This window comes from Lithobates pipiens, unplaced genomic scaffold (assembly GCF_037356315.1).
Source record: "Lithobates pipiens isolate NorthernLeopardFrog02 unplaced genomic scaffold, aLitPip1_a1.2 Scaffold_8, whole genome shotgun sequence".
NCBI lineage: Eukaryota > Metazoa > Chordata > Amphibia > Anura > Ranidae > Lithobates > Lithobates pipiens.
This window is the reverse complement of record NW_027507903.1, coordinates 587,778,316-587,792,007: the sequence shown is the minus strand read 5'-3', so window position 1 is coordinate 587,792,007 and position 13,692 is coordinate 587,778,316. Positions and strand designations below refer to the sequence as shown.

The 13,692-nt window shown below is 44.7% G+C and overlaps 1 protein-coding gene across 1 annotated transcript in view; it reads right to left on the bottom strand.

The window, feature by feature from the left end:
• Nucleotides 1–8,065: 8,065 nt before the first annotated feature.
• Nucleotides 8,066–13,692, bottom strand: part of LOC143961202 (surfeit locus protein 4-like) — a 34,688-nt gene continuing 29,061 nt past the window's right edge. The window contains exon 6 of the mRNA XM_077470427.1: nucleotides 8,066–8,939. Within this exon, the coding sequence (XP_077326553.1) occupies nucleotides 8,673–8,939 (267 nt within the window). The 3' untranslated portion in view covers nucleotides 8,066–8,672. The remainder of the gene's footprint in view (nucleotides 8,940–13,692) is intronic.

Below are 13,692 nucleotides of genomic sequence, written 5' to 3'. Positions count from 1 at the left end.
GGGCAGGTGGACCCCAGAAGAGAGAAGATACTCCTCCAATTGGAGAGAACTGATAGCTATCTCCAAGGAATTGCTAGCCTTTCAGGAACAGATCAGGGGTCACCACCTCCAGATCCACTCCAACAATACGACAGCCGTAGCATTTATCAACAAACAAGGGGGTACCAAAAGTCTCCGAAGTTAGTGGCCAAAACAATTTTTCAGTGGACAGAACAGAATCTGAAGTCTATTTCTGTGGTTCATCCGAAGAGAGAGCAGAATGATATGTGTTTTGAGTCAACAAGTCTCAAATCAGGAATGGTCTCTGCACCCAGAGATATTCGACAACATAGCGTTATACTGGGGAAACCCAGAAGAGGATTTATTTGACACCAAGAAGAACATGAAAGTCCCAAGATTCTTTTCATTAAACCCCGGGGGATTAGCCCCTGATGGTGGATGCTCTACAGAACCCCTGGGCTTTCAATCTCTGTTACGTGTTTCCACTCCTCCACCTCATCCCAAGGGTTCTAGCCAAATTGCTCTTGGAAGAGACACAGTGGGTCCCTTCTTGCTCAAGAGACTGTGGTTTTTAACACTTCTCAAATGAGCAGACCAGCCCCCTCCTGAGGTTACCCCTCAGGCAGGACCTTCTCTCCCAAGCACCTCTGGTGCATCCGCAAACCGCCACACTAAAACTAACAGCGTAGCTAATGAAGAAGAGATCCTCAACAACAAGGGACTATCAGGGAGCGTTATCCAAACTTTGCTCCAGAGCCACAAACCAGCCACTAGAGCTATCTATGGCAAGATCTAGAAAAAGTTTAATGGACGACTAAGTAGTAGGACAGATGCAAGCAGGAACTCAGCAAACATCTTGGAGTTCCTTTCTAAAGTGATTGTAAACCCTCGTATTTATTTTTATTTTTTTAAAAGAACAAACATGTCATACTTGTCTCCACTGTGCATTTCGTTTTGCACAGAGTGGCCCCGATCCACTTGTTCTAGGGTCCCCTGGTAGCAGCTATCAGTTCCTCCCCGCATTGGTAAACCCCCTAGGAGAAGCGCTCTTCCCTGGGGGTTACCGTGCAGGCGCGTTCCTGAGTCCAGCATTTGCATCCATAGACACAGAATGCCGGACTTGGCCCTGCATAATTGGATTTGATTGACAGCAGTGGGAGTCAATGGCTGCGATGCAATCAATCTACCCAATCAAGAGCCAAGACAACAAGATTACTCACTCTTAAGACTGTGCTATTAGTCGCAATCACTTCAGCTTGTAGAGTCTGTGAAATGCAAGCGCTCTCCACTAGAAATCCTTTCCTCCAAATCCTTGACGATAGAGTTATCTTAAAGCGGGAGTCCGCCGGGACTCCGCGTTTTTTTGTTTTTTTTTAAAAGCCAGCAGCTACAAATACTGCAGCTGCTGACTTTTAAAATAGTGACACTTACCTGTCCAGCGCGCCCGCGATGTCGGCACCCGAAGCCGATCTTTAGATCGTCACTCGGGTGCTGCCGCCGCCATCTTGGGTATGGGAATCAGGAAATGGAGCCTTTCGGCTTCATTTCCCGGTTCCCTACTGCGCATGCGCGAGCCGGGCTGCGCAATAAGGACGGTCCCCGCTGCCTCTGGGATCTGTGTGTTTCCCAGCAGGCAGCAGGGCACTTGCGGAAGGGGGCGGGCACTTGCGGAAAGGGGCGTAATCTACGCCCCTTTCCGCAGAGAGCTATCCCGGAAGTGGGTGCAGTTACCTGGATTATCCAGGTAACTGCACCCCCCTCCCCCCTGAAAGGTGCCAATTGTGGCGCCGGAGGGGGGGAGGATTCCGATGAGCGGAAGGTCCATTTTAGGGTGGACCTCCGCTTTAAAAACAGATCCTGGGTTTGTGCCTAAGGTAGCATCCAAGTTCTATAAATCTCAGAACATTATTCTACCTACCTTTTCTCAAAACGCTTCAAATGACAAATTAAAGGAATTTCATATGTTGCATGCTCTGGATATGGGCCTGTCTCTTTTCTGGTTATGGGCCTGTCTCTTTTCTGGTTATGGGCCTGCGGCGGTGCTATGAGGGGTGGAGTCACAGGGAGGTTCTAGGGGTGGGTAGGGGGACGGAGACAGGTGATGTCCTCTTGGCCTGGCCAATCAAAATGGCCAAAGATCATGAACCTGGAAGAAGACCAACATAAGATGTCAGCAGCTGGTAAGAGAGTTCCAGGACATAGCATCTCTGGAGTGGAGGGGAGTATAGTTCCGCTGTAAAAAAAAAAAAAAAAAAAAGAAAGAAAAAAAAGGGGCCTGAAATAAGTCTTATCTTAACTGGTGCCCATTGTGCAGAGTAACCAACAAATTTTATTTTTATCACGCAGCTTAGTAAATGAACATTTAAAAGTTCATTGGCTGTGCTTAAGTTGAGACAGTTTTCTCAGACACTTTTTTTGAATGTCTCTTTTGGCAATAAAAGTTTCTTACCTTTCTTCCCCCATGGAAAACTTCCTTGGGATGTATACTGAGCCATGGATGTGCAGATTGGTGTACAATTTCTTCCTGGGTGCCAGGTGTAATGGTCATGCATACTGGGCTCATGAATAGCTGTGTGTGTGTGGCAACCATTACATTCTATTTGTCATTAGCTTCTCGGTTTTAAAACCTCTTCTCCGGCATTGTCCTTTGCATAAATTTGCATCTTGCAGCACAACATCACTTCTAAGTTGAATGAAAGGGCTACACTAAACTGCATATAAATAGTTTGCATAGAACACATTGCTGCTTCTGTGTTCTATTCATGCAGGTCGCATGGCAGATTTAACATTGATGGCTCATCTCTGAGCAGAGCAAAAATTTTCCACTAACCTCTGACTGGATCATCTATATCAGTGGTTCTCAACCTGGGGGTCAAATGATGATTTTCCATGGGATCACTGAATCCTGGGCTGTGCTTGAAGCCCGCACTGTTCTCCCAGCCTTTTTGCGGCTGCCCAGATGGGCTGTCCCTGGAGCCCACAGCCACCTCTTCGCAGTTCACAGCATGGCTGGAGGACAGAGACTAGAGGTCAGTTGACTTGTGAGGAATCTGAAGTTGGAGGGGCTGGAAAAGGCCCAATCTCCTGATTTTGGCATAGGTGTCACTGTTACGAGACACCAGAAAAGTCGGAGACGCAGTGAGTAACACTACCTGTGATTATAGTTGCCATTACAAATCCCCACTACAGTTCTCAGATCAGCAGATGACCTTGAGCCCAAGTTGGCTGATCAGAACCCCCACCAGCACTGCTGCTGCTTATCCCATTACCCTCACTCCCCACACCAAGGAGTAATGCTCTGTACACACGGTTGGATTTTCCGACGGAAAATGTGCGATCGGATCATGTTGTTGGAAAATCCGACCGTGTGTGGGCTCCATCTGACTTTTTCCATCAGATTTTCCGACGCACAAAGTTTGAGAGCAGGATTTAAAATTATCCGACAACAAAATCCCATCGCATAAATTCCGATCGTGTGTAGACAATTCCAAAGGGACAAAGTGCCACGCATGCTCAGAATAAACTAAGAGATCAAAGCTATTGGCTACTGGCCCATTTAGAATCCCGCTGTACGTGTTTGACGTCACCTGGTTCAGAACGATCGGAAATTCTGACAACTTTGTGCGACCATGTGTATGCAACACAAGTTTCGGCCAAAATCCGTCAGAAAAAATCCAACAGATTTTGTGGTTGTAATGTCCGACCGTGTGTACAGGGCATAAGAGAAGAAATAAAAATACAGAATACATGGAAGGGAGAGGAAAATAGGGGGAGGAACAAAGAAAAAAAAAAAAAAAAGGAGAGAAAGAACAAGAAACACGGCTAGAGAGAGAGATGGGGGGGGGGGGGGGGGAGTTAGGATAGAGAAAGAAAGGAGAACAAAGAGAAGCAGTGGTACATCCTAAAATGTACCATTTCAATACTGTCCAAGTGGAAGGGACTCAGGGACTGCTAAATGTCCATTAGGGGCACACATTACTTGTCTTGCCTTGGGTGCTGAAAACCCACGCTACAAATATAATTGTATCGTTAGGGGTCCCCACAACTTGGGAAATTTTATCAAGGGGTCACGGCCCTAGCAAGGTTGAGAACCATTGATCTATATGCAGAGAAGAATTACTGGCACCAAACAGCCAATTCTCCATTTACTCTAACGTGTAGTAAAATGCAACAGAAAAAAAAAAAAAAAGAGGGGCGCCAAGCTGGCCATAGTGTAGTAAGTGAGTTTATTGTAGAGATCAAAAAAATATTAAAATATTAAAAAAAAAAAAAGTAAAAGTTGTGCTCAATCACACTGCCAGGTCCTGGCAACGTGAGATCATCTGGTAGTGTCTTCTGTGTCCCACAGCGGCGATTCTTCCCCCGTCTGTAGTGCCTGGCTGCAGCAGCGCTGGTATAGCAGATACGGTGGGAGCTGCGCTCTGGTCTTCCATTTTGATTTAAGAAACATACTTTTAATAAATGTTTGCTTGGGAGTGCAACTTTTACCTTTTTATGATCTCCTCAAACTCACTACGCTATGGTCAGCTTGGCACCCCTCTCTTTTCTGTTCACAACTTTGGGATTACCAGCCTAACAGAGTATGCAGAGTATGCAGCCTAGCTCAGCCCATAATCAGCTTAACCGCTAATTAGAAATTGCTCACAGCCTCCAGATTGCCTACATTTACAGTGGCAGCGGGAAAACACCAAAACATGGAAAAATCACTCCGTCATTTCTATCCTAAACACGATTCTTCCGCATTCAGAAGAGGGAGGTTGAAGCTCTCCTAACCGCAACAGCTCCTAAAAGCTTATGGGGTTGGTTTATCAAAGGCAAATAGACTGTTCTATTTGCAAAGTGCAGTTGCACGCTGCAAGAGCAGTTGCTCCAGAGCTTTGAGGTAAAGCTCCACTTTGTAAAGAACACCCAATCACATGCAAATAAAAGAAAAAAAAAAAGAAAAAAGAAAAAAAAAAATGCGTTTTTGCTTGCACATGATTGAATGATGGAAGTCAGTAGAGCTTTTCCTCATTTACCAAGCTCTGGAGCAACTGCACTTTGCAAAGTGCACAGTCAATTTACAGGCAAATAGACTGTGCAGTTGCACTCTGGAAGGTAAAGCTTCACTTTGCAAAGAGTACTCAATCATGTGCAAGGAAAAAAAGAAACTGCATTTTTTGATTGCATGATGGAAGTAAGCAGAGCCTCTGCTCATTTACTAAGCTCTGGAGCAGCTGCACTTGCAGAGTGCAAAGTGCACAGTCTATTTGCCTTTAGTAAATCAACCATACAGGCTTTTATGGAGTTGAGTTTAGAGGTTTTTTGTGGCCAAAGCTCCTGAATTCAAGAGTACATGAAGCCTAATCCTTTTACAAGCTCATTTGTATATGTAGCTTGTATTTTGTTTCTTTATTTGCATTATGTATATAGGAACAGATTTGTTACCAGCAAGCTGCTACACAGCAACTCAGGAGCAATTTTTATGCTCTGATTATTTTATTTAAATTTGTCGTCTTTTTTTTTTTTTTCCCTTGTGTGATGAGCACCAGACATTCATTTTTTTTTTTTGTAGTAAAATGCAATACAGTGATGTGGTGCCATTCCTTTTCGACAGGGTCATGTTTAATATTGATTGCACCCATGGCAAACATTTTCTCAATGAGACTTGGTTGATCACAAATCGGAGCCCGACCCCTTACCACGTGATCAGCTGTCAGCCAATGACAGCTGATCACATGATGTAAACAGAGGATCTGTAATAGTTTGCTTTTCTTCTCACGCTGGCAGCGCGAGGAAAAAAAAAAAAAAAAAAGCAGATCACTGGCTTCTGTTAAAGGGACATCGGTCCTGAGCAGGGAGAGGCAAAGCTGCCTCATGTGTCCACAGTGCCCATGAGTGCAACCTATCAATGCCCACCAGTGGTGCCAATCAGTGCAACCACAGTGCTGCCTATCAGTGTCGCCCATCACTGCCAGCTGTCAGTGCCACCTATTAGTGCCCACCAGTGTCGCCTCGTCAGTGTACATCAATGAAGGAGAAAAATTACCTGTTTGCAAAATTTATAAACAATATATAAAACGGTTTTGTATTTGTTTTAATTCTGTCTTTTTTTAATAAAAAAAAAAAACCCAGAGGTGATCAGATACCACCAAAAGAAAGCCATTTGTGGGGGGGGGAAAAATATATATATAAAAATTTATTTTAATCAAATTAAAAATTAATTTGGGTACAGTGTTGTATGACCGCGCAATTGTCAAAGAGTGACAGTGCTAAAAGCTGAAAATTGGTCTGGGCAGAAGGGGGGGGGGGGGGGTAGGTGCCCAGTAAGCAAGTGGTTAAAAAAAATAAAAAATCATGAGCCTTTACATCCCCTTTAGGGGGAATGTCAGTGTGACGGGACAGACTTGTCAATGGTGATCTGTTTTGATTGTTAGGGTGTTTTATCTAGATGTCCGAGTTACTGGTTATGTGAAACGTTGTTTTGTTGCTGGTTATGGTTTGGATTTGAACCCTAATGGCAAAGTCTTTTTATCGCGGTTTCTTTAATTAATAGTCATTTGTTATGGTTACTAAAGTGTTGTATCCTAACAGAGTTGCAGCAGCTACAAAGCTACAATAAAGCCATTGAATTGTAACTATTCTTCTGTGTCTCTTTCTTTGTTATATACAACAATGTCCATTGGGTGGACCCGGGTACTTCTATGACACCCAATCTAACCGCTTTGTTAGGCCCCTTTCACACTGGGGCGTTATTCAGGCACTACAGCGCTAAAAATAGCGCCTGTATAGTCCCTGAAAAAATCCAGCCCCTTTCACTCCATTGTGAAAGCCGAAGGGCTTTCACACTGGAGCGGTGCGTTAGCAGGACAGTGAAAAAAAGTCCTGCTAGCCGCATCTTTGAAGCGGTGTATTCACCACTCCTACCCATTGAAATCAATGGGGCAGCGCGGCTGTAGCGGCGCTTTGCGGGTGGTTTTAACCCTTTTTCGGCCTCTAGCGGGGATTAAAACCGCCTCGCTAGCGGCCGAATACCGCCGCTAAAAACGACGGTAAAGCGGTGGCGCTTTACCGCCAACACCGCTCCCACACCAGTGTGAAAGGGGCCTAAGTCCAGGCTGTCATGGACACACCCCCAGGACCAATCACACATTGTAACACTTTTTTTTCCCTTTGTTTTTTTAAAGAAGGTGCTCACACATCACATTAAAGCGCTGATTGAGAGCCAATCAGCAGACCTTTTTCGGTTATGCCCTGGCTGCCGTACACACAGGCGAAATGTGGGCGGTTTCCATTGAACTGGCCCATGCCACCTGACATTCGGCCCGTGTGTACTAGGCTTTAGTGCGGTCCTATGTGTCACTGAAGAATGCTCACTGCTGGATATAGGGAAGAAGGAGGACACCATTTATGGGATTGGCCTCAACGTTCCTGAAATAAGGTATGTTGACCGAGTGGGGTACAGATGTGGTTAGGTTGGTTTCTGCCCAGCCTCAGTATTCAAAATGTTGCAAATGTAAAATGCTAGAAATTTATCTCCAGTTCCGTTCTGAATGATTGGAGTAATTTTTGTGTCCACAGCTCCTAGATCCATGCAGATGTCTGCTACATGCCTCATCTAAAGCTCTGTGACTATAATAAAAGCAAATAAAGCCACTGTTTAAAATGGAAGGAGACTCTGAACGTTGGCAAAAAAGCTGTGAAGTCACAAAAGTGTCTGAAAAGGGAAGGTTCTTGTTGCCCATCACAACCAAATTCATCTTTGCTTTCTGAAGCCTACACTCCAGTGCACCCAAGTCCTTTTCATGGACAGAAGGCCATACAGCAGTAGTTGTCAACTTAAGCTGTATAGCAGGGATATGCAATTAGCGGACCTCCAGCTGTTGCAAAACTACAAGTCCCATCATGCCTTTGCTTCTGGGCGTCATGCTCATGGCTGTCAGAGTCTTGCTACATCTCATGGGACTTGTAGTTCTGCAACATCTGGGGGTCCGCTAATTGCATAGCCTTGCTGTATAGGGTACCAGGTTGGGTTTCAGGGTCATACAGTAACAGAAGTGGCCACACATTACGACAAAAGACTGCATTGTTGATCTGAAAATAGTAAATTTATTTAAAAAAGTTTTTACAAATATCCATTAAACCATAAAAATGTTTCTTCTCTTAATTGCTCCAGCACTTCACACTAAGCCCGACTCATACTCCTGGCGACCACGTTGAAGCATATTTTCCAGGGACACTGAGGAACTTGAAACAAGTTGGCGTGAAATGACTGGTTGTGACTATTCATGCAGGTAGTGTTTATAAGTGGGAGGTAGGGGGCGCCATCCCAGTAGTGGAAGATAATAATGCTCCGCTACAAAGTATGATTGGAATGGCAGGATACGGGAGGAGGGGCAAGACATCCATCTCAATGTCACTATGCACACATCTGTGTCCATCAGAGGCGTAACTGTACATTGCTGAAAGACAAGCTGGGTTGGTGCTACCTTCCCTCTATGCCGCCATCCTAACAGTAATGTAAAATCCATTTGAATGGAACGTTCCACGGTCAGAGCTACTTCAGAAAAGCTGCCCACCCCCACAAAATGGAACATTCCAGTCAGGTGCGCATTGCGCAGACCGGAGAAAAGCGACTGACTGTAGCGTAATGGGCTGTTAGATAAGGCGTGGCCCTGCCTGGGGAGGGCAGATCACCACTTCTTCTTGTGCTCATCCATGGACACTCCACCAGGCCCCAGCGCCACGACCAGCAGCAGCCCACCGGTTACGGAGAGGGTCTGGAAGAAGTCGTACTTCAGGAAGTCGTGGAGTGGGCGGTAAGATGGTACCGTCCAGAAAGCATTCTGGAGGACGTTGATGACCATGAGCCAGAGGACCAGAGTTAAGGCTGCCAGCTTGGTCTTATAGCCAATCGCAACCAAGATGATAAGGGTCAGGCCGAAGAAATTTTGGAAGATCTGGAAGCAACAAATAAAAAACAAGGAGATTAGTAAAACCTACACCTACAATCTGTAGATTATCACCTCAGTGCACAATTCCCCATACTTTGGATTGGTTCCTCCACTGCATCCATTTTACAGCTACCAGCGACATTGTGCATGGCTTCTAGCTGGCAAATAAGGCTGGCACTGACCGTTCCGGGTCCAGCCAAGGTTGGGAACCAATCTGACTCCTGATCTTGTGATCACTGTGTCAGCAATGTCAAGTGCCGGTAGCATTATATTATAGTTTTATTTATTATTACATTAGATTTTAGTATACAATGGGGTTGATTTATTAAAGGCAAATCCACTTTGTACTGCAAGTGCATTGCAAGTGAACTTGGAAGTGCAGTTGCTTTGGATCTGAGGGGTAGATCTGAAATGAGGGGAAGCTCTGCTGATTTTATCATCCAGTCATGTACAAGCATAAATGCTGTTTTTTAATTTTCCTTGCATGTCCCGCTCAGATCTACAGCGACTGCACTTCCAAGAGCAATTGCAGTGCAAAGTGGATTTGCCATTAGTAAATAAACCCCAATGTCTAAGAATGGTTACTTTACAAATAAACCAATTTTCACATTTGTAAGATAGTTAAAGTCTTTCTTCATATTTTGAGAAGGACCCCCTCAAAGCAATAATAATGTAAAGTATATGTAAAACACTTGCCTTGTACATTAACCAATTCAGTTTAAAATAGTAATGAAAGGCAAAACATTTGTGCAGAATTTAAAAAACATTACCAGTACCCTTTTCTCCCTTTTTTTCCCATATGCAATCAAATTCCCTCTATTAGCTGTATAAGAGCTGGGGGGAGGAGAAACAGCAGTAGACTGATCTTACCAGTGAGAGGCTGTGGGGGGGGGGGGGGGGGGGAGCAAGTCTGATCATTGGAGGCTGAGCTCTCAGCACAGCTAGCGTACCGATCAAGCTGTGCTCTCTCCTGCTTAGCGTGGTCAGTTTATTAGGAAAGCAGGGGGCCTGGCAGGAACACCAGGGATTTAACACAAAGGAAGCAATAGGAAGAGAAGTAGATACTTTTTCTTACATGTACATGGTACAGCAGGCAGATATCAGGAAAATTAAATGTTGGGTTTACATATTCTTTAACAGATGCACTACTGTATCCATAACTGAAACAAGTGGAATTTTGATGTAATTGTAAATTCCACATCATTGATTACAGTACAGGAATAAATTCGTAGACCATGGGTTGTATGCCGTTACCTTCAAGTGATTGGACATTAGAAAGTCTTTGCTGGGTCTTCCTCCTAGTATACCCATATAATGCCACCTGCTACAGTTTTGTTAGCAAGCAGCTGGGAGGTCACAGAGAAAAGAGGGGAGGGACCCGCATCCTGTAATGTACTCAAAACAGGAGTGTAATTTTGGCATACCAGTACATTCTGTATCATGGAGTACAGGACATAGAAATCGACTCATGGGCTGTGGGAGGTCCCCAAGCAATAACCAAGGGGTGGGCAACAAATAGCGAAGCAGCAACAGGCCTACAGGAAAAAAACAAAAAAAAAAGGACCAACTAACGCTACAACCTGCCAACAATAGAAGCACCTCACAGCTGAAGCAAATGACAGGAGGCTGAACAACTGGTGTTGGTAAAACCTGAACTGAATACAGATGGCGACTCTGCATAAGAGAGAAGGCAATGCTAGGTGCTGCATAGGCCCAAGAACCCAATCACAACAGAATAATGGGTTTATGCAGGGAAGGAAAGATTCAATCCCTGAGGGCAGAAGCCTCCATAAGAGGCAAAATAAGCACCCAGCTGAGTGGAAGCAGAGAAAGGAATTTCTCAGAAGAACAAGAAAATAGGGGTAGGCCTGGGGAGGGTATGTAAAGTGGCCACAGATAAGATGGCTGAACCCGATCCCCTAAGGGAAACAAAAATGGAGTTGCGCGGGCCGGCAGTACTGGATAGGCAATTGAATTCTCAGGAAATTATGACGACAACAACCTCATAAAAAAATTCCTCAGCTTTCATGGGGGGCATCCCACTGAAAAAGGTTAAGGTATGCTTGTCTGGGAAGCAGGGAAATCCAAGCATCCCACAGAAAGACTGTAAGTAAGATCGGCAAGTGCCAAAGCTTTCAACGAACACAGGTGGGGAGGATGTCCACCACCTAAGGAGGCCTCGGGCACATGGGTATATAGAGGAGCTCCGTGCTCTCCCCAAAAATTTTAAGTCAACATCTACAAAATTCTGTAGCTGCTGACTTTTAATATAAGGACACTTACCTGTTCAGGGATCCAGCGATGTCTTCACCCAAGCATATTCTTCAATTGGCTTCGGATGCAGGCGCCGGCATCTCAAGTAAGGGAAACAGGAAGTGAAGCCTTGCGGCTTCACAGCCAGTTTCCTACTGCTCATGAGCGAGCTGCGCTGCACCTTGTGAATGGTCCTGTAGTCTTCTGGGACCTGTGAAGACTGTAGGGGAAAAAGGGAGGGCCAAACTTCTGGCTTAGATCTCCACGGCAATCTGAGTCGGAAGTGGGAGCTGGTATCTTTCAAAACCAGATACCTGCTCCCCCCCTCCCCATGAAAAAAAAAAAAATTGGGATGGGGTGCAAACAAGTGGAGCTTCTGCTTTTGGGTGAAGTTCCGCTTTAACCTTTCCCAATAAGAGTGATAAATCTGTCCTCATGTAGTAAGATCAAGGCTTTAGGAGGGGGTAAGGCAGGATAATCAGATGTTGGTAGTAGATAGTGCTGGAAGTTCTAAGCCAGGAAGAGGGTAGGCATCTGTGCAGTGAAGATTTCTCCAGGATCCAGCTGTCTGGACAATGTAGGACATACTTCATTACATGAAAGTAATGTAACTAAAGCTGAAGAGCGTGAGCTAAAATTTTCAGCTTTAAGCCACAAGGTTACATGCATATGCAGAGAAACTAAAGACCATTCTATGGGTTTGATGGATAACATTCTCCCAATGTCTACACAGAGTTGAAATCTTGCAGAAAGTTCAGGATTATCTATGGCAGCAGAAGGCTCACTATTCATTTCTCCAGACCATTTTACTATTGTATGGAGTGACCGACAAGATGGCAACTGCTTTCTGTAGAGCAGGGCCTGCTAAGGCAAAGGAATATTTAAAGAGTCCCCAAACGCGATAGCCTCTGGAATAGATCAGACATGGTGGCAATAAAATCTGCCTAGGTTAGACAGGCCACATGTTGCATGCCTGTATGGGAGCCTGAGTAAGGGGGCTGGAGAGATGTGGGTGGAAGATGCTGCTCCGAAATGTGGAAACTTATCGACTTGCGAGGAACTTAGGCGTTTCCTTAGAGCCTGTGGAAGACATGTCACTGTGTGTTCACACTCTGGGGGGGCCTGCAGTCCTCCAGTGCCAAATTTGCAGCTTTGCCCTGTGACCGCTTGTGGGTATGGCACTGCAGAATCTTTGTAAATTGAGGATGTAATCTATTTTACAGCCATTAAAGACACAAAAGCTAAGAAATGGTGTGTATATAAGATTACAGGGAAAACCTTTTACCTTGCTGCATCACTGGTCCTACTCGGGGCCAAGGCTTCATCTGTCATAATGGATATCCCCCTTAAGGGGTCTTCAGAGTCTGGTTACTAAAAGAATGGACCATGGACCTGGACCTTTATAGCACCCTGTGGCTAACTCATTTGCACAATGCACCAAGGTAAGCACCATATGCAGGATCCAGAGCTTAAAGCAAAGACAGGCCGAGTACGGTTCCCAAGATGTACATGAGGGTTACCGATCTGGAAAACTGCTAGCAAGCTACAAAGGCCATAGGCATTACTAACCTAGAAATGTCAGTCAAAAGATGCAAGAAATGTATGGTGAAAATATGAATGGATGATAGTGTCCATCATCTAAGAGACACTAGCAAAAAATACAAAGAAAAAAAAAACTGGAGCCTAACTGAATGGGTGGAGCTACATGGGTGTAAGAGGGGGTGGACCCAGCAAAGGCATTTGCCAGTGTCCAGGCACCTGAACATAACCCACAGTCTATAATTGGATTCCTGTGTCCTGTAACAATAACGATAAAAGTATAGCTATAGCCAAAACATTTTAAGTCATAATTTAACCACTTGCAGACCAGCCGCTATCATTCTACTGTGGCAGATTGGCACGTTCCTGCGAACCGTCGCAACTATACATCGGTCCCTTTAAGTGGGATGACAGGCAGAGGCACGTGCCCACTGCACAGCAGGGTGCCGCTGCTCGTGACTGGCGGATGGCCACGAGGGGCAGAACAGGGAGGTGTGTGTGTACACACATCCCAATTCTGAGGAGAATTCCTACAAGCTGGGAACTACGATCTCTTATCTCCTATAGTCACTCCCATCCCCCAGTTAGAACACACATAGGGAACACAGTTAACCCTTTGATCACCCCCTAGCATTAACCCCTTCCCTGCCATTTTTATAGCACTGAATCGACCCAAAAATGTGTCAAAAGTGTCCGGTGTGTCCACCATAATGGTTGCAGCCTCAATAAAAAAAAATAATAATAATCGCCGCCATTACTAGTAAAAAATAAAAAAATATATAATAATAATAATAATAATGCCATAAATCTATCCCCTATTTTGTAGACGCTATAACTTTTGCGCAAAACCAATCAATATACGCTTTTTGCAATCTTCATTACCAAAAAATATGTAGAAGAATACATATCGGCCTAAACTGAGGAAAAAATTCAGTTTAAAAAAAAAAATAAAAAATAATTGGGGCTA